This window comes from Gorilla gorilla, chromosome 4 (genome assembly GCF_029281585.2).
Source record: "Gorilla gorilla gorilla isolate KB3781 chromosome 4, NHGRI_mGorGor1-v2.1_pri, whole genome shotgun sequence".
NCBI lineage: Eukaryota > Metazoa > Chordata > Mammalia > Primates > Hominidae > Gorilla > Gorilla gorilla.
Window position 1 is genome coordinate 85054124 of NC_073228.2, and position 20957 is coordinate 85075080.

The 20957-nt window shown below is 41.2% G+C and overlaps 1 protein-coding gene across 3 annotated transcripts in view; it reads left to right on the forward strand.

The window, feature by feature from the left end:
• The window catches only part of RASGRF2 (Ras protein specific guanine nucleotide releasing factor 2), a 269681-nt gene continuing 248724 nt past the window's right edge, over nt 1-20957 (forward strand). For all 3 annotated transcript variants that reach the window (XM_055386143.2, XM_055386145.2, XM_004058629.5), the window contains exon 1: nt 1-1265. In XM_055386143.2, the coding sequence (XP_055242118.1) occupies nt 978-1265 (288 nt within the window). In that variant the 5' untranslated portion in view covers nt 1-977. The remainder of the gene's footprint in view (nt 1266-20957) is intronic.

Sequence of the window (20957 nt, forward strand, 5' to 3'; positions counted from 1 at the left end):
TGTGTGTAAGTGAGCATATCACTGCGTGCATGTGTGTAGTTCCTTAAGTGTGTATCTGAATGTGGGTTTTATTTTTGTGCGCGGGAACGCACATTGTGGGTGTATTTGTCTATATGTATTTGTGCGTTGTGACTGTGTGTTGAGTGTGAGCGTTGTGAGAATGTGTATTTGTGTGTCATGAGTGTGTGCGCATGTGTTTTTGTGCATATGTGCGCGCATTGTGTTTGTGTGCATTTGTGAGTGTATTTTTGTGCGTCTGAGTGTGTGCATTGTGGATCTGGGTGAATGTACTGGTCTGCGTGTGTGTGGGTGTGCGTGTGTGTGCGCGCGTTGTGCGCGAGTGTGCGAGCGCGTGTGAGCGGGTGTGTGGTGCGGCCGGGCGCCTCCACCTCCCTGATCCGCCCCATCCCGGCGGGCGCCCGAGCAGAGGCAGCGGCCCGGGCCGGGGCGGGCGAGGGAGGGACGCGCGCCGGGGCAAGCGGGCTGCGCCACCGCCGGCGCCGCGCCGACTTTGCCCTTTAAATCGGTCTCCAAGCCGATTACAGCTGAGCTCCCACGTGACGTTTTACCTTCTGTCTCCCGGAGCGCGTTGCCCGAGGACAGTCCTTCCCCGGCTGCCGCCCCAGCCCGCCGCGGGGGCTCGGCTCCCGCAACTTTGGGCGAAGCGGCGGCCGGCTCGGGCGCCCTCGCGGGGCCGCGCTCCACGCGGGCGTCGGGGGCTTGGGGGGCTCCGGGGGCTCGGCCGGGAGGGTGGCGGTCAGGGCGGAGAGCCTGCCTCGGCCCCAGCCCGCGCCCCTGCCACCGCGCGCCGCCGCCTCCCGAAAGCGGGCGGGGTGCCCTGCGCGCGGCGTGGGGAAAGGGGGCGCCCTTCGCCGGCCGGGACCTGAGCGGTCGCGCCCTCGAGGGAGCCGGCTGGGCCATGGCCGCGAGGCAGGGGTGAGACGGGAGGCCACCCGTGAGCCCTCCGCACCCGCACCATGCAGAAGAGCGTGCGCTACAACGAGGGGCACGCCCTGTACCTGGCCTTTCTGGCGCGCAAGGAGGGCACCAAGCGCGGCTTCCTGAGTAAGAAGACGGCCGAGGCGAGCCGCTGGCACGAGAAGTGGTTCGCCCTCTACCAGAATGTGCTCTTCTACTTCGAGGGCGAGCAGAGCTGCCGCCCGGCGGGCATGTACCTCCTGGAGGGCTGCAGCTGCGAACGAACGCCCGCGCCACCCAGGGCCGGCGCCGGGCCGGGAGGCGTCCGAGACGCGCTGGACAAGCAGGTACCGCGCGCCTTCTCTCCGCGGTCTCCCAGCCTTGATCGCCGCACTCCCTTGCCGTCCTAACCCGGGGATCAGGGGTCGGGGGTCGTGAAAGAGTGCGGGGACCATGCTCCGAAATCCCCCCGCGGCACCAGTGGCGGGACATCTCCACGCGCCCTCCGATCTTCATCCAGGGATTCTCCCATCTCCATACCCCTACCCCACTGCCAAGTGATCAGTCAGAATAGTGGCCCGACTTGCTTTCATTACCCTGGTAGAGGTCGAGTCGTTTCAGCTTCTCTGCCAACCATCTATTGCTTCTCTAGACCTGGCTCGCAAGAATTTTGTCTGGTGACATGTATTGACACCTGTTGGTGTAGATTGGCAAGACGGAACTAACTTATTTGGAAAAGTTTGATTTCTGCCATACCCAGCTGGCGCGTGTAGATTTCTTTGCCTGCAGATGTTTGACCACTGGTTGGGCTGGGAACAAGCGGGGCTCCCAAGCCGGACAGACACTTTCTGTTGGTCATTTTCAATCAGTCTTTGTGATTTCGGTCAGTTGACCTTGCTAACATTTGACCTGCTGGGTCTAATTATGAAGGTAAATGTGTATTCATATTCCTCAGGATTAATATTTGGTAGCCACATTCTTGCTATGTTTAAAAATGTGGGCATTTTTAAAGAACGCTTCTGTACTTTTAAATGAATGCTTTGAAAATGAATGCGACCTTTTAATTCTGGGTCATAATTTTATTAGTTTTGCTGTGTGCTCATGGTCGCGGGGTGGGGGAGAAAAACCCTTTAAGTCTTAGTGATCCCAGCCCCTCATTCCTGCAAACACAAAATTTGTATGTTTTCAATCACCGTTTGGTTATTAAAGTTAAAGCAGACCAATTTTATGCCCCTAATGTTCTCATTTAGCTTCTCAATCCCCACCTTGATATGAAAAAGGCTGATTGTTTTTGCTATTGCGTAAAAATATTCGCAGCTGAATTTTCCATGTAAGTTCAGATCAGACAGCATCTACCGCAAACCACAGAGGCTGTGGGAGGTGCTAGCAATGGAGTGATCCGTAAGATGCCTACCTAACCCTTTGGGGCTCATAAAACAGTGTGTAAAATTAAGAGGAGTTAAAACTAGACCAACCAGAAGTTTGAGTTGTTTTCACTATAAATCATTAACAGACTTAAGTGATCAAACTTGTTATAACACTTATAAATCTGAAAGTTTAAATATGCTCTTCAGTTTCTGAGGGCTTGTTCAGAGTCATTTGAAAAACTGGTTTCCAACTTTATAGATATAGATACTAGAAATATAAACATACATTTCAAGTCATGCATTTTAGAATTTAAATTGGGAGAAGAGTTTTGAGGAAACATTTTTTTCAGGAATATATATAAGTAACATTCTATTGGTGGGATTTTTTTTAAGGTATGTGTTCCAAGGCCCCGCAGGAACCAAAATGAATAGGTTTCTAAGTGTTATTATGTCTAAAGTAGAATAGGGTATTTTAAATTACTCAGGATATATATCATTTACTTAATCCCAAATTATTTGTTTTCTTCATATTTATACTAATATAAGATAACCACTTTTGATTTTTTTTTTTTCAGTTAGGGGTGGGGAGTTGTTACCTGTTACAATTCATATGGCTCTCTGACTTGCTAATGTTATATGGAAACCAACATTTTTCTACTTGGAAAATATCTGGACTGTAATCTTCAAGACTGTTTTCTTTCTTGCACTTTAATAAGGAAACATAACTTCCAAATAGTTTGACTTTCATGCCACTTTCTAATGGTTGTCCTAAATAGGCCATCTAATGAAAAAATTGTTTTCCCTTTTTATGACCATACAAATGATGAGTATTTCTCAGTCATTTTATTCATCTTCAAGAGGTTAGAAATTAGAATCTTTGGTGTTTGTAGATAAATCTGAGATGTAGAGAAGCAAGCATTCCAGAATGGATTAGGAGTTGGGCTGGGAAACCTTCCACATTTTGTCTTGCATTAGATGTGCTGCTGTGAGTTGGGTTAGCTTAGCCCACTGATGCTTTTCTCTGGCACTGCCAACTGGGTGTGTTTGAATAATTAAGAAGAAACTGTGAAAATAAGAAACAAGGAGAAACATTCTACCTTAAATCTACAGTTTATCCAGTTGGTTACCTCTCAGCTAATTTATGTTGCTGAGGTGCTTAGATCATCCAGACACTGAGACACGAAGGATCTGTGGAGGATGTGAGGAGATGAGCACATCCCAAGGTTTGCTTCTTTCTCCTTATATGCTTCTGGAGCTTTCCATATCAATATCTCCCTCAACACTATCAACACAGTTGAAGGTTAGGGCTTGAAACAGGACTTAGTGAGGCAGAGTCATTTTTCTTCACCAAGTTTCCGTGTTATTTCTTTAAGCACATCTCTTAATCTTTTCTCTTTTTTTCTGTTAATGAAATCTCTGTTTCCTAATATGTAAACATTAAGAATTTGGCTAATTTGGTTTCCAATTACCTTTCAATAATGGCATCTTCTATTTCTAAGGTTATGACAGACAGTGTGAGCTTTTTGCAGTGTGGAGAATGTGAAAGACCATTTCACAAGATTCAGAGATTACCAGTGTTTGTGATAAATACTGCATCTGAAAAGCCGAGGACAAGCAGGTGATTGAAGTGGACATTCTGATAAATTAGTTAGGTCAGCAGATGTGCAAACCTATAGTAACATCATTGCCTGAGGCAGAGACATTCTTATTACTCACATTGGAGGGCAACATATTTATTGTAATCCCCTTGACAGTTACAATAGTTGATGTAATTATTGCTATAAACTGCCTCTAAGCATTCTTGGGAGCTTAAAGTCCACATATCCTTCAATGATTTTTATGCTTATTAGTTGTGTTTTTAGGTAAGTTACAAGAAGAAAACACCCATTGGTTTGCTTCCTGTAAATAACAATTCAAAATAAGTTGGTTGACAACAAAAAATCCGTTTGCTTTTTTTTTACACTTGGACTTAAATTGTTTCCAGTTAAGCAGAAAAAAGAAAGTCACTTTCCAAATATGCTTAGGTTGTAGGAATATTTGCATTGCTCTATTTTTTTCATAGTGTTCTCAGATTTCACTTTGATGAGTCTTTGGAGGATTGCAAGGCTCTCTTATCAGCCTTCCATAGTGACTACTTCTTTGGGATAGCAATGGTGATATAATCAAAATGAGATCAGTTAAAAACAATTTTAAGTGGTTTATTTTCTCCAAAAGTGTTGTTCCTTTTCTTAAAAGTGTGTCTGGTGGCACTTCTTTCTAGTTAAGCTCCATTTGTGGAAAATGAAAACCTCCCGTTTTGTTCCAGGTGAAGGAGAAAGGGAAGTTGTATTTAGCAAGTACCTTCTACATGGTAGGCTCTGTGCTCTTGGTGGCTGTTATCCTCTCTTACCTCATCTAATTTGAACTTCAGCTTTTGGAGATGATGGTTACTAACATCATCATTATTATTACCTATTGCTAACACTGAAACTCAAAGACTTCTGGGGAGATGATCAAAGTCCAATTGAAGATATAAAGACTAAATAATGTTGAAGAGTTCCTTACTAAGACTGTATTTAAATCCACTGAGCAAATCTAGATGGATGGGGGCTTGGGGTATAGGATGTGAATCACTGTTTTGTTTATTCTTATTTCCTTTTCAAAACTATTTAAATGGCAGTTGTAATTCTTGAGAAATACGATTGCAGACCATTACATGTTCAAAGAAAAACGGGATTTATTTTTAAACAAGCAGTTTTACATGACATTACTTCAGGAATTCATTTACTTCAGGAACGGGGTACCTTTAAAAATATTTGCATTTAGGGTGAAAGTACACATCCCAGTTAGTCTGCTCTGTTTAAGTGGCACTATCTGTCTTGCCTACTAGCAGGAGAAGACACATAGCAAAAAAGCCACCTTGATTCTTATTTTTCTGGTGGTGGTAAATGTTCTGTTCAGCCTGATTTCACTTGTTTTTGGGGGTAAAATATCTCTTTAGCTCTGGAGGTTTAAAGAAGTAGACATTTGCATTTGTGCTGAATTAAACATGTTGGTTTAATTTTAAAGGGATTAAAGGCTATGTGATTTCCTGTCACTTCATTACTAGTCATTTTAGCCTTCCTAAATTGACCACAAGCAGAGGATTTTAATCATCGAATGAATTAGGCAGAGCTGCGTGCGAACTCTGAAATATTTGTGGGAGATGGAGAGTGTGGATGGTGGATTTTCATACTACTTCATGTTGTCTAATTATAACCAACTTAACTTTTGTCTACTGAACACAAAGGGAAAATGGAATAATGATATTTGCTAAATCTTATACAATGTTAAAAAATATAATTTAGGGAACAAAATAATTTATTACTTAAACTTTGTAATTATCCTTCTCTTTAAAGTGAAATGAAAAAAAAAATCTCATGGATTAGCAAAATTGAGTTATTTTAATTTTGGCTACACTAAGCCTTACTATTTAGATTGTTGTATAAGAATTCAACACAGAAAAATCCATCCCTGATGTGACAGATGTATTAATACATAAAAATGCATTATTGTTGTGAACAACTATTTTTCTGTGAGTTTCATTAAGTGACGACTAAGCGCATTGTTGAGGGGTAGAAAATACTTGTAGTGTTATAACAATTTTTCCCTTCTTTTGACAATTAAAAAATAGAGAAATTTTTCTCACACTGGATGATGACAAGACCTAAAGCATGTGTGATAACCAAGTGTTTCTGGTTTTAGCAAGCAAATGTCAGTGGTTCATTAAAACAATTGTTGATATTGCTGTCTGTTTAATGCAGATTATATTTTTAAATGGATTTTTTCTGCAGTTTTCAATACTACTTAAATATGCATGCCACAGTCAGTATAATTTTAATTTTTTGGAATGAAAATACTTAGTCTTTATGATTATTTTGTAATGAAGTAAGTCAGATTGACCAACCATATGGATTTGCTCAAGTCTTAAATTCTACTTTTCACAAGTTTAAAGTGGCTTATTATTTTTATACCTATTCATTTGTTCTACAAGAAAGGGATATGTGTGTGTGTGTGTGTGTGTGTGTGTGTGTGTGTGTGTGGTGTTTATTCAGTTTGTTACCCTTCTACCATTTTCTACCGTTGAATATTAAACCTTTGTTAGGCGGTTATATATTGGAGTTTGCAGATTTTGATGTGTACATTAACATTTCAAGACCTGAGTTATAAATCCCATCTATCTATAATTTGGGGAGCTTTATTTTTCAGGACTAAGGATATGGAATGATTCTGTTAAATTACTCACAATATAAATTCCTCTCTGAAATTAGTCTACCTTAAACAAAGACTGTAAATAGTAAAATTTTATTGATATTTAAATGAAACTAGAAATGATATTTGTTAAGTATCAACATAGCACTGTGATAAATGTTTGATTATTTTATAACATTTGGCCTTTATTCTAAAATCTAACCATTATTCTAAAATTATCCATTACATTTTTATTGGTGCAACTTTTAAATTTTAGCTGATTGAGAAGTTATAAATACACGAATTTGGTTCCGCCAAAGGGAATATGTTAGCATTTTTGCCCAAGGAGTTAAAAATATAATTGTGTATATATTTAGAAAAAAACAGTAGCAGGTTTGTTGTTGTTGTTGTTGCAGAAAATATTGGCATCAGTAGGTGGAACAGAGATGCAAAAAGCACATGGACTCACAGTTTTATTTTTTTACTGGCACTTGAAAAACTAATGATTTAATGAAAAATAAGGATTCAAATCATTTTTCCTAAAACTTATTACAGTGACTACAAAATGCTTCAAATATACTTTTAGGGAGAAAGCAGGAAAAAAATAACAAGTTTGAGTTGGTCTGTGTTTATTTAACTAATATACTACAGTGTTTCTTTTCTTTGTTAAAAAACTGTAAAGCAAGAAATGAGACAGAAAGTTGGGGAGGCCTATATAAGAATAATTTACAGCTTTAGATTAAATAAGTTAATCAGAATTTTAATTCTCATAAGATCTGAGAAGATAAAGATAAAATGATGTAAAAAAAGCAATCCTTAAAAATAAAATTTATTGGCCGGGTGCAGTGGCTCACGCCTATAATCCCAGCACTTTGGGAGGTCGAGGCGGGTGGATCACCTGAGGTCAGGAGTTAGAGACCAGACTGACCAACATGGCAAAACCCTGTCTGTACTAAAAATACAAAATTAGCCAGGCGTGGTGGAGCATGCCTGTAATCCCAGCTACTCAGGAGGCTGAGGCAGGAGAATCACTTGAACCTGGGAGGTGGAGGTTGCAGTGAGTCGAGATCACGCCATTACACTCCAGCCTGGGCAAAATAAATAAATAAATACATAAAATCTCTTGGTAAAGAAATAAATAAAAATAAAATAAAATTTATTGATCCTTTAGTGCTTAATTAAAAAAAAAATTCAGGCCACAATTTCTGTTTTTAGCTCTTATGATACTTACCAGTATGACATTGTGAAGACCTGTGGTGATGGAAACGGCAGGGATGTGAGTGGTACTTTTTATTATTTGCAGGGTACTGAAATGTTTCATTTTGTCATTGTCTGATTTAATTTAGACATGCCTGATTCATTTCCTGGACTGTATTTATAAGCCCATGCCATTTGTGTGACTAATGTAAACAGTGGGGTCAGTTCTTTCAAATAGAGGGACTGTTGAAAAGCTAGGAGGTTTCCTGCATTTAGCAATGTGGAAATAGGGAGGTGATAACTTGGTCTAAGGCTCAGTAGATAACATTATAACTGATTACAAAAGAAGTCATGACGAGATAATATCAGTGATTCATAGGAATAGGAGGCCACTCATATTAATATGAATTTGCTTTCTTTTAAGAATGTAAGAATATCAGTTTCTAGGTGAAGTGCTGGTGTTGTGTATGGTTCAGTTCAGGATTTAAGCTGCATAGGATTCAGTCTTGGCTCTGCTACTTACCAGACACATGATCTTGAGCAATTTCTCTTTCTAAGCCTGGTTCCCTGCCTGGAAGATGGAGATCCAGATAGTACCTGCTCCATCAGGTTGTTGTGAGGCTCACAGGCCAAGCTCTTGGCATAGGCCTGGCACATGGTGAACGGTCAGCACATTTGCCAGCTAGCATTTTTATTACTCTCTTTGATATTCTTCTTTTTATTTTCATTATTAAGATGACTTAGAAAGTATTTTCCTTTCCTTTCCCTTTCAAAAATACTTTAACACACACAAAATAGAATATTTCAGGGAATGCCAACATACTCATCCTCCAGCTTCAACATCTTCATCTTTCTGCCATTCTTGTTTTATCTGTCTCCCTCCATGTGTACATTTTTTTTTTGTTAGACCACTTTAAAGCAAGTTCCAGACATTGTATTATTTCACTTGTAAATAAGGAACTTTTTTCCTTTTTGGCATAGCACTTTTTTGGCACTGGAGATTGCACTGGATATAGCTCTGAAAAGGACTATCTTGGAAAGAGTTCATAATGAGTTTCTGTTAATGATGTGTGCTATTATAAAGGTAGCCCTCTTTTTTGTTTCTTTCATGTTATAATAAAGGAAAAAACTTAAGACAATAGTTGTGAAGACATAAAGGAGATGGAATTAGCTTTTAAATAAGTCCTAGTATGTTCAATCTTAAAGAGAAGGAAGTTTGAATCAATTTTAAAAATTGAGACGGAGTCTTGCTCTGTCACCTGGGCTGGAGTGAAGTGGCGCAGTCATAGCTTACTGCAGCCTTGAACTCCTGAGCTCTAGCGATCCTCCTTCCTCAGCCTCCCAAGTAGTTGGGACTACAAATGTGTGCCACCACACCCAGCTAATTATTTATTTTTTTTTAGAGATGGGGTCTCCCTGTGTTGCCCAGGCTCGTCTTGAACTCCTGGCCTCAAGCAATTCTCCTACCTTGGCCTCCCAAAGTGCTGAGATTACCAGCATGAGCCACTCTCCCTGGCCAAAATGAATTGCATAACCATGATCATGGTGTAAAGTATTTTCATGATTTGACCCCACTCTAAGGGGCAGTTAAATCATTGGTGATCCTCTTACTGAGAGATCTTCTTTCCATTTACCCAGCTCCTCCAGCTGTGCAGGACTCTTTTTTTTTTTTTGAGTTAGAGTCTCGCTCTGTCACCCAGGCTGGAGTGCAGTGGCACCATCTCAGCTCACGGCAATCTCTGCCTCCCAGGTTCAAGTGATTCTCCTGTCTCAGCCTCCTGAGTACCTGGGATTACAGGTGTGCACCACCACACCCGGCTAACTTTTGTATTCTTTTTTTAGTAGAGACAGGGTTTCACCATGTTGGTCAGGCTGGTCTCGAACTCCTGACCTTGTGATCTGCCCGCCTTGGCCTCCCAAAGTGTTGGGATTACAGGCGTGAGCCACCACAACTGGCCAGCACTCTTTTTTCTTTTTTCTTTTTTTTTTTTTTTTGAGACGGAGTCTCACTCTGTCACCCAGGCTGGAGTGCAGTGGCGCGATCTTGGCTCACTGCAAGCTCCGCCTCCAGGGTTCACACCATTCTCCTGCCTCAGCCTCCCAAGTAGCTGGGACTACAGGCACCCGCCACCACGCCCGGCTAATTTTTTTTGTATTTTTAGTAGAGACGGGGTTTCACCGTGTTAGCCAGGATGATCTCGATCTCCTGACCTCGTGATCTGCCCGTCTTGGCCTCCCAAAGTGCTGGGATTACAGGCGTGAGCCACTGCGCCTGGCTAAGCACTCTTATTTAGAATCAAGGATAAGAGTTTCCTACACAGATGCCAATAATGCTTCTTCTTCTTCTTTTTTTTTTTTTTTTGAGACAGAGTTTTGCTCTTGTTGCCCAGGCTGGAGTGCAATGGTGCGATCTTGGCTCACTGCAACCTCCGCCTCCTGGGTTCAAGCGATTTTCCTGCCTCAGCCTCTCGAGTAGCTGGGATTACAGGCATGCACCACCACCTCAACTAATTTTGTATTTTTAGTAGAGACAGGGTTTCTCCATGTTGGTCAGGCTGGTCTTCAACTCCCGACCTCAGGTGATCTGCCCGCCTTGGCCTCCCAAAGTGCTGGGATTACAGGCATGAGCCACCGCGCCCTTTGCACAATTTTTCAACAGTGAGAATGTCATCCATGAGCTAATGTCTCATCCAACTTTCACAGTCAATTCTGAGACCCAACAGCTGGTCAATATTATTTTAGGGCAGTTACTAAGGCTTCATTAATCAAGTGTGTAGTTGGCTTTTTCTAGTATTGTTAAACTTTTATCTAGGGTTAGTTGGTTTCTGTCCTATGACTGATTGTTTTAGGCCCTTTTGATTGCAGGGGAGAGGTATGAACTAGAGTTGTCTTGAATAATGATCACCTCTGAGTGTTGAGGGGAACAGTGGGAATATTATATGACAATATACAGGTGAGTAGTGCTCTTTATGGGGACTTAGCTCTTCTTTGGATATTGCTGCTGGCCAACCTTTCAGTGTGTTTATCCCCGTTTGCCTTCTCACTGAGTCTTTCCTCGTAGGTTTTTTTTCCCCCTAACTTCAGGTTGTCGTAACCCTCATGATACTAACTCAGTGTTGTGGCCCCTTTTCTCCTGCTTCAGTTTTCACTGCAGCATCTCTCATATCCAGGGTCATATTCTTGTGAGATAGAATCTGATTGTCTCAGTTCAAATTTGGGGCCCAGACAAAATCATCAGTCTCTGACCAGCCCGAAGCTTAACTGCCAAACAGCAGGGGCTATGGACGAGGGTGTTTCACAGAACGTTTAATGAGTGTGATAGTAATTATTAACACATCTAGTGCATTCATCAAGCTAGTTAAGATTACTTTTACCAAACCAACGTTCATTCACTATGATAGGCCACATTCTCTTCCTTCAGTAGCAGTTTTACATCCTCACCTTATCAACAAGATCTTACAATAATACACCATTTCTGTCCTCTGGTCCTGCGCTGTCACCTGTACCGCCCAGAGTCCATGTTCAAAATTTTTCTTTACTTTTTTATATTTTAAAAATTATTTACAATTGTTCTTGTAACGATAAATTAAAAATAAACCTATTTTTCAAAATGTAGCATACATCAGAAAAGTACACACATCATAGGTGTGCAACTTGATGAGTTTTCACAAAGTGAATATTTTTGTAATCAGCACCCATATCAAGACATTGACACGATCAGCCCTCCAGAGCTAACCTCATACCTATTCCTCTCCACCACCCCAAGCATGGGTAGCCACCATCCTTAATTTGTGAGACCATAGAATGCTTTTGCCAGTTTTTGAACTTCCTATTCACAGATTCATGAAGTAAGTACTCTTTCCTGTTGGACTTCTCTTCCTCAACATCATATTTGTGAGATTCATCCACGTTGTTGGATGTTCCTTTTCATTTCTTTCTTTCTCTCTTTTTTGAGACAGGGTCTTGCTGGAGTGCAATAATGTGATCATGGCTCACTGCAGCCTCGACACCTCCCCAGGCTTAAGTGATCCTCCCACCTCAGCCTCCTGACTAGCTGGGACTACAGGCATGTGCCACCACACCTGGTATTTTTTTTTTTTTTTGAGATAGTTTCTTCCTCTGTCATCCAGGCTGGAATGCAGTGGCATGATCATGGCTGACTGCAGCCTTGACGTCCTGGTCTCAAGTGATTCTCCCATCTCAGCCCCCCAAGTAGCTGGGACTATAGGCATGCATCACCATGCCTGGCTAATTTATTTTTTGTATTTTTTTAGAGACAGGCTTTCGCCATATTGCCCAGGCTGGTCTCAACCACCTGGGCTCAAGCAATCTGCTCCCCCTTGGCCTCCCAAAGTGCTGGAATTACAGGCATGAGCCACCGCACCCCACCCCAGCTAATTTTTATTTTATTTTATTTTTTATTTTTTTATTTTTTAGAGACAGTGTCTCCTTATGTTGCCAAAGCTGGCAAACTGTTGGGCTTAAGTGATCCTCCCACCTTGGCCTCCCAAAGTGCTGGGATTACAGGCATGAGCCACTGTGCCTGGCCCCTTTTCATTTATAGGTAGTATTCCTCTGAATGAGTATACAAAGATTTCTTTATTCTGCATTTGGGCTGGTTCCAATTTGGAGCTGTTATAAATAATCCTGCTTTGAAAATTCTTGTGCAAGCCTTTTGGTGTACATACATGTGCATATTTCTGTTGGGTATATATACTCAGGAATGGAGTTGTTTCAAAGGGCATACATGTATTCAGCTTCAATAATTTTTGCTAAATAGTTTTCCAAGATAGTTCTATCAATTTATACTTCCACCAGCAATGTTTAAGAATTCCAGTTACTTTCCAACCTTGCCAACCCTTGGTCTTATCAGGATTTTAGTTGTAAGCATTCTAATAGGTGTGTAGTAACATGTCATTTTGATTTGGATTTTCATTTCTCTGATAAAAATGAGGTTGAGCACCTTTTCAAGTACTTATCAATCATTTGATTGGTCTCTGTTTTTTTGTTTCTGAGCCAGAGTCTTGCTCTGTCACCCAGGCTGGAGTGCAGTGGTATGATCTCAGCTCACTGCAGTCTTTGCCTCCTGGGTTCAAGCAGTTCTCCCACCTCAGCCTTCCGAGTAGCTGGGATTATAGATGTGTGCCACCACACCCAGCTAATTTTTATGTTTTTAGTAAAGACAGGGTTTCATCATGTTGGCCAGGCTGGTCTTGAACTCCTGACTTCAAGTGATCCACCCACCTCGGCCTCCCAAAGTGCTGGGATTACAGGCATGAGCCACCGCACCAGCCTGTTATCTGTTTCGAAGTGCTTGTTCAGCCTTTACCCATCTTTTATTGAATTGTCTAATTGATTTATAGGACTTAGAAATATTAAGTTAAACTGTATGACCTACCATTTCTGTACATCAAAAATGGTTAAATATCATAATTTCATATTGTTTATCCTAATATATATGATGAGTCCTTTGTCAGTTATATGTATTGCAAGTATTTTCTCCTGCTGTGGTTTGCCTTTCTACTCTCTTAACGGTGTCTTTAATGAACAGAAGTTCTAAACTTTATGTAGTATAAGTTATCTCTTTTTCTTTATGGTATTTGTCTGTCCATGAAATGAATGGAGATGAGGACAACATTTGAAGTTGTTTTATGTAGAAAGTTCAGGAACTGGGCCCCTCCCCTGCTGCTCTGATAGATCAAATTGTGGTTAAATCAAGCAGACAGATCACAGAAGTCCCAACCGTAGGTGGAATAGAATGTGCTTACAGTAGGTTGGGGTTGCCACCCCAGGATGTCTTCCTTTTAGAGGAAGTCTCCAAGGACAATTCTGAAAGACAAAAGTCATGACGTTCTTCCCTCCCTCATCCTCCTGTGATCTGAGGTCTTCCCTCCTCAGGTGCTGGGTTGTTGCTCTTCCTGCGCCTCCATGTATTCTGGGTATCTCATTCCAGTAGCACTAACTTTATGTTTTCCCAATAATTCCTTAGTCACACCTAGATGTTTTGTCTGGAAGGGACAAGGGCACTTAATAAAACTTATGCAGAATTAAGTTTGAATCCTGGAGGTCCCTTTAAGCTTTGCTGCTACTTGGAGGGCGAGCCAACCAGGCTGGCCTGGGGGTGCTATGAGGGAAAGAAAAATGCATCATGGGCAGCAATGGTGGGGACGGTATCCTGAATTTTCAAAACAGGTCTCTATGATACTCCATAATCACCTCGCTCCCATTTTGTCCTGACCATTATCCAGGAAGTGGCCAAGAAGTGATGATCCCTTTGTGGGGATAGTACATTCAATGATCAAAGTACCTTACTAAGTGTATGGACCAGGAGGAGATGAGGGAGAGAGGGAGCTGGACAGCCAGTTCATTGTTGAGTATATAGATTCGTTCAAGAGCTACAATGGTGTGGCTGGAAACAGCTGACCAGTAATAACCCGAAAAGGTATCAACAGTGGTAAGGCAGCATTGATAGCCCTGAGAGGGGTTTGAAGGCCTGATGTAGCCAATCTGCCAGGAGCAGGAGGGGGTAATGCTCCTTGCAATATGACCTTTCTCATTGCAAGACTAATGGGTCAGCTTTTGGCAGGAGTCACAAGTCTGTCATTCATTGGTAGCCTCTGCATCAGAAACAGCCAGACTTGATGAGTAGTGGGTTCCATCAGAAAACCAGTCCTTACTTGAGAGTATCTATGCAATTGTTCCAGACAGTTCGATCAGCAGCCATGATTTGTTTCCAGATTCACATCCACAAAGAAGGGTATCTTTAATCTGCCAGTCTGTAGTTTTCCAAGTGGTAGCACAAACAGCTATGCTGTTGGCAACAACCGAAAAGTCAGTTCTACCCCCTGAATGAAGCAAGAACATCTGTCTGCAAGAACATCTATCTGCTTTTGCTTCAGCACAGCTGACACTGAAGCTGAGTAGCTACAGCGCCCTAGTGAACACCACTGGGTTTCAGCTTAGCCAAACCATCGGTGAACTAGGCCCAGGCATTTAGGAAATCTGTGCCAGGGCCTCATTGAGCCAGTGTCTTTGGTTCAGGTATTAGAGTTGGGGATAAATTTTCCCTCAGAGGGACACTAGCTACTTTTTTAATAATGTAAAGCTAAGATACGGCTGAGGCCGCCAGACCAGCTCTGTTCTTCAGTATGCCATTTCCATTCGACAAGCAAGGAGGTGTCCCTTCCCACCTTGTTAGTTCTTGATCTGACTTAATCTTTCTTCAGATGGGAATTTAGGCCGGAGAGTCACAAAGTCTCTATGAATCGGTTTTGACAAAGACTCTGTGGCAGCAAACTAATAGTTGCCTGTATGCCTTGTAATTTTGATGAATGCTGGACATTGGGTGTGAAAAATCATAGTGGTAATTTGATGCCCTGTTATTTTTTTTCAGAGAGGATTTACTTTTGCTTTCTTGCAGGCATTAGTGTGGGGGTACATTCTATTAATCCATTTTGGGATTGAGCTGGTCAGCTAGGTTTCAGGTTTTCTGAGAGCTTGTCTACTTCCAGTTTGCCCTAATTTCTAAAGTGTAGCCTTCCCAGAGTCTTCTCTGGAATTTTGGGATATTTACACAACTCTTCCTCTTTTGGCTCCTCAGTCCCATGAGATTGTCAGGAACTCAGTGCCGGTCTCCTGCCTTTTAGCTGCTGCTTTCTGCTTGGTTTCTTAGCCTCCTGGCTCTGCATGCCGATAAAGTGGCAAACGCCTCTTTATCGAAAAGCTTCCCTGACTGTCAGACTCACTGCCAGTGAACCTCCCTCCTCTCAGGCATCCTTGCTGCTCATGTCTTGGCTGTCTTGTTTGCTTAATGATGCGTTCAAACAGATTTTTTTTTTCTTTTTGGCATTGTGTCCAGCTTTGAAAATTCTTCTTAGTGTGTGTGTCGTTGAGGGGTGGGTCTGCAACAAGCTACTTGGCCATTACTACTTAGCCAGGAGTTTTAATCTTGAGTTTAAAAGCACATGAAACTCTTTTTAAAACAGTGGAAAAGTTAACCCCCTTATTTTCTGGAAACTTACCTGTTAATTACTTTTAGCTCAATAATGATAAGCTAGTAATTAGTCAAATTACAACTAATCCTTATTTTATCAATTTAATTCTGAACATTTCTGAACATTGTACATTTGAACAAAATAAAAGAAAAATATCATTTTGTAGTCATAAGACATTTTACAGCTATTTATCCTTATTTACTAATGAGTGGTGAGGTATATATTTTGAGGGTACCAAGCTGAGTCCCATTTATTCCTCACATAGTGCGTTTAGTTTAAACTTGGCTTTTAGATATTTTCTCATACCTGATATCTGTCTGTTGATCTATTGTATATTTTAGTTGATGAACATTTAATTTAAAGCAATCATCTTTTTTTTTTTTTTTTTGAGACGGAGTTTCGCTCTCATTGCCCAGGCTGGAGTGCAATGGCACGATCTCAGCTCACCACAACCTCCGCCTCCCAGGTTCAAGCGATTCTCCTGCCTCAGCCTTCTGAGTAGCTGGGATTACAGGCATATGCCACCACACCCGACTAATTTTGTATTTTTAGTAGAGATGGGGTTTCTCCATGTTGGTCAGGCTGGTCTCAAACTCCCGACCTCAGGTGATCCACCCGCCTTGGCCTCCCAAAGTGCTGGGATTACAGGTGTAACCACCACGCCCGGCTAAAGCAATCATCTTTCTGTAGGCCTGTAGTATACTAACTTGTTAATTTTTATGAACATTGTTTTGTGTTATACGACTGTAAGAGCCACTCTTTGTTTAATGCTAATTTGGGGTTAACACTGAGGCATGCACTTTCCATATATTATCTCATTTAATCCTCACAACCACCTTGAGATATCAGTATCTTGTTTTGCAGGAGGCTTAGAATGGTTTAGTAATTCCCTCAGGGCAAATCTTTACGAAATGGCAAACCTGGTTAATAGAACCAAAATTAATAACAGCATTTGGTGAGCATGGCCCTTAGCTAAAAGCTGGAAGTATATAACTAGGAAGGAAATGTTTTTGTCTTCAGTCTCATTCTCCTCCATTGGAACTAGTATACATAACCTCTATAATCTCTATGTGCTGGGTTCTGTGCTGAGGGCCTGAGAACTTAGACATAATAGAAAGCGGGGTGTTGGGGAACAGCAGTCTGTCTCTGAAGAACCCACTGTCTTCCTCCTGAACCTCTTGACTTGCAGCTCAGGCTTCCTTCTTGGTGTCTGCCCAGCTCCACAAGGTGCCTGGCACTGAGGATGTAGAAAACACACCTCTTTGCCGTTTCAGACCTGGCCTGTGGTACAGCTCTTGACTCCGTGAGGACATTTCTTACATTTTAAGGTGGGTCCACATCCTCTGTGCCTTGATTTATGCTACCACTTTCTGGCCACTAGAAAGTTCTAAGTTTCAATCTCCCCAGGTCCAGAGCAGTGAATACCATGTTGCCACACATTGGCAAACTGCAACCTGTGCCATTCACTGTGTGCGTAATTAAATGAGAAGAGGTCCTTAGATGTACACAGTCTTTCTGTTTTGGTCCATAGCGTCCTCTTGTATTTGTTTTGTTGGCAAGGTTCACCTATTTGGAATTGTGACATCAAATGGCTGAATAGTAGCATCCTGTGATTGTAGAGCCCCGACTGTCGTTTCCTCCCATGAACACGAGTATGGAAATTTATTTTCAGCATGGTGGTTTGAGCAGAGTCCATTCTCCTTCCTGTTTACCTGGCCTGTCCTTTGTTGTAGCATGGAAGGAGCCATGGCATTCCATTTGGATGAATGGTACCAAACGTCCAGTATATTGAGGCCAAATTCCCAGGTTCAAGTTCTAGATCCATCTTTGACAAACTCTGGATCCTCAAGCTTACTCATGTCTTCATCTGGAAAATAGGCATGATAATTTCTACCTAATAAAGAAAGTGGAATATTAAATTAACTGAGATAATCTATGTGAGATAATCTATGTAAACTATAAAATGCTACCAAAATTTTATTTATTTATTTATTTATTTATTTATTGAGATGGAATTTTGCTCTTGTCCCCCAGGCTGGAGTGCAATGGCACAATCTCAGCTCACTGCAACCTCCATCTCCTGGGTTCAAGCGATTCTCCAGCCTCTAGAGTAGCTGGTATTACAGGAACCCACCACCACACCCGGCTAATTTTTGTATTTTTAGTAGAGATGGGGTTTCGCCATGTTGGTGAGGCTGGTCTCGAACTACTGACCTCAGGTGATCCGCCTGCTTCGGCCTCCCAAAGTGCTGGGATTATAGGCGTAAGCCACTGCACCTGGCCCAAAATGTTATTTTAAATTCTTCACAATTACGTTTTTTCATTTAAGTGAGGGCAATTTAAAGAGCAAATCATTTGAAAGTTTGGATGCTACAGATGTGTATTCTGTTCATTTTATGGTCCATTTTGAGAACCAGATAGCTTATCAGCCTAGTTTGTAAGCATGTTTATGAGTCCAGGGTTTTTAAGCTCTTCAGAGAATATTTAGTGGATGGTAAATTCCTTAAGAAATAGTTGGGTGATTACTTTTACTAACTGCAGGAAACTATTCCCTTAGAGGATAGGTGAGTGAAAGAGTTTCTTTGTCATGTGATTTCTTTCTGGTACGTAAATCCTTCTGACTGTGATAATTATATTAAATATATTAAAGTAAGAATAATAGGGTTTTCTTCAGAGGAAATACGTAGCTAAATTGATATTTATGCTTTAAAAATGCAGTTTTTTTTAAAAGAGAGTGTCTAAAATGTATACTAAAAGGAAAATAATGCAAGTCCACAGCTTACTCCTTTTTCTTCCTTTTAGTATAAAGTACCGTGTTAATAGAACATTTTTAAAAAGCAGTTTTTTATTTATAAAAGTAATGTCTATCATGTAAAATTTGGAAATCACAGAGAACTATATGAGAAAACTAAAATCTTCTGAAATCCCATTCTTACCAGAAAACTATGTATTCAATTGTTGGAGAATTTTCTTCAAGGACTTTTTTTCTATGTCTGTATATAATAAATAGACATTTTAAAGGGGGACAAGGCCAGGCACAGTGGCTCATGCCTATAATCAATTCCTGCACTTTGGGAGGCTGAGGTGGACAGATCACCTGAGGTCAGGTGTTCGAGACCAGCCTGGCCAACATAGCGAAACCCTGTTTCTACTGAAAAAAAATAAATTAGCTGGGCGTGGTCGCGGGTGCCTGTAATCCCAGCTACTCAGGAGGCTGAGGTGGGAGAATCATGTGAACCCAGGAGGCGGAGGCTGCAGTGAGCCAAGATCGTGCCATTGCACTCCAGCCTGGGTGACAAGAGTGAAACTCCATCTCAAAAAAAGAAAAAAAAACGGGGGGGGGGGAAACAAAACTGGGATCATATTGTATATAGACTTTAGGATTCTGATACTTTACTGAATATTACCTTGTGAACATTTTGCTTGCCAGTAATTATTTTTTGAAAACATTATTTTTAAGGACTGTACAGCATTCTATCACACAGATGTACAATAAGCATTCCCCTATTGTTGGATATTTAGCCTGTTTTAATATTGAAAAGCTTTGTTTTGCTATTGTGATTCTGTAGTGAATGGCATTTGTGAATAAATTTGCAGGGTTGGTGGAGCACATGCAAAGAAATGAACAAACAAATAAGTGGGAAGTGAGAGTCTCCTTTTAGCTACTATGATTAGGGTAGTTCCCAATTTCTCCACCTTACTCAAGAACTATTTTATTTAATAAACACTCTACTTGCATTTCAAGGTAGCTTTGTAACTAATTGAAAAAATTCAACATAAGATGTAAATTTCTGGAATGAAAGTACAATCTGTGAATTAAAATATAGAAATGAAAGACCAAATATAGTAGTCTAATTTCTTGAAATAAAACTAAGTTTAAATGCATTTTGGTGATATTGGGGGTGATATTCATTGTAATTAAAGTGCCTAGGGTTGTTATTAATGAGCTCCATATGAAGGCACAAAGTAGGAATGCCTCAAATTACCCTATTTAGTTGATTCTAAGAATACCTTCATTTTAATATTTTGCATTTTCTGAAATTAAGTTGTGTTTTCAATTATTGTGTACGTATGATTGATGTACTAATTATTTCCCTAAAATCTTCACTAACTTATGTTGCACTTTACAACACCATCTTAGAAACAAAGGAATGTGGCAGTTTCCAGATGAGAGATACTTGGCATTTATTTGTGTTTCAAAGATCTTTGCTGCATGTGTATTTGGAACAGCATACAGGTACTGTATAAAGGATGTCTGTATTGCATCCTGTACTGTAAGCTTTGGCCTTTTATAATAATTAGATTTAAGGCTAGAGAATATCATGGCTATGTGAGAAAGAGGAAAATTTGGTGCTTGGCTTTTGAGGAGTATGCTCTGAAAACCTGCTTGGAAAGATGGCAGATGTTAGTACCAGCTAACCTTTACCCTGGTTGATTTTTATCTTTTTTTGTAACCCCATACGACCACAAGATCTTTGCTCACTAAAAATCAAGATGCTGTTGCTGATTCTTTATACAGCTACAGCATTACCTACTCATTTGGCAGTGGGTTTTCATTTTTTCATATTCTTCCATTTGGCTTAGAGAATGGCATATTTGACAGTTTGGTAATTTTAGCCCATCGTTAAATTTGATTTGTTACCTTTGTGATTTGAAAAAACCAAAACAAAACCATTCAGCACTCATGGATAAGGAAACTCATCCTTTCCTACTTTACTTTACTGTTGGTAAGGGCTGTCTTGCCTCCGCGGACTGACTGTTATCCTTTGCACCAAGAACACTGTGTCCCCGGGGCCCACCAGCCCTTCTCCATTGTGGCTTTCCTTGTGGCTTTTGGAAATGAGGGTGATTTTGGCCCCAGACAGTACTCTTGAAAGAATACTAGCTGAGTGCAGTGGTTCATGCCTGTAATCCCAGCATTTTGGGAGGCTGAGGTGGGTGGATCACTTGAGGTCAGGAGTTTGAGGCCAGCCTGGCCAACACGGTGAAACCCCATTGCTACTAAAAGAATACGAAAATTAGCCAGGCATGGTGGTGCACGCCTATAATCCCAGCTACTCGGGAGGCTGAAGCAGGAGAATAGCTTGAATCCAGGAAGCAAAGGTTGCAGTGAACCGAGATCATGCCACTGCACTCCAGCCTGGGCGACTGAGCCAGACTCCATCTCAAAAAATAAAGAGAAAGAAAAAGAAAAAAGAGGATACCACTGATTTCTTAGTCCCCTCTCCCTTACCATTTTAAAACTTACACCCTTTGTGAATTTTAATAAATG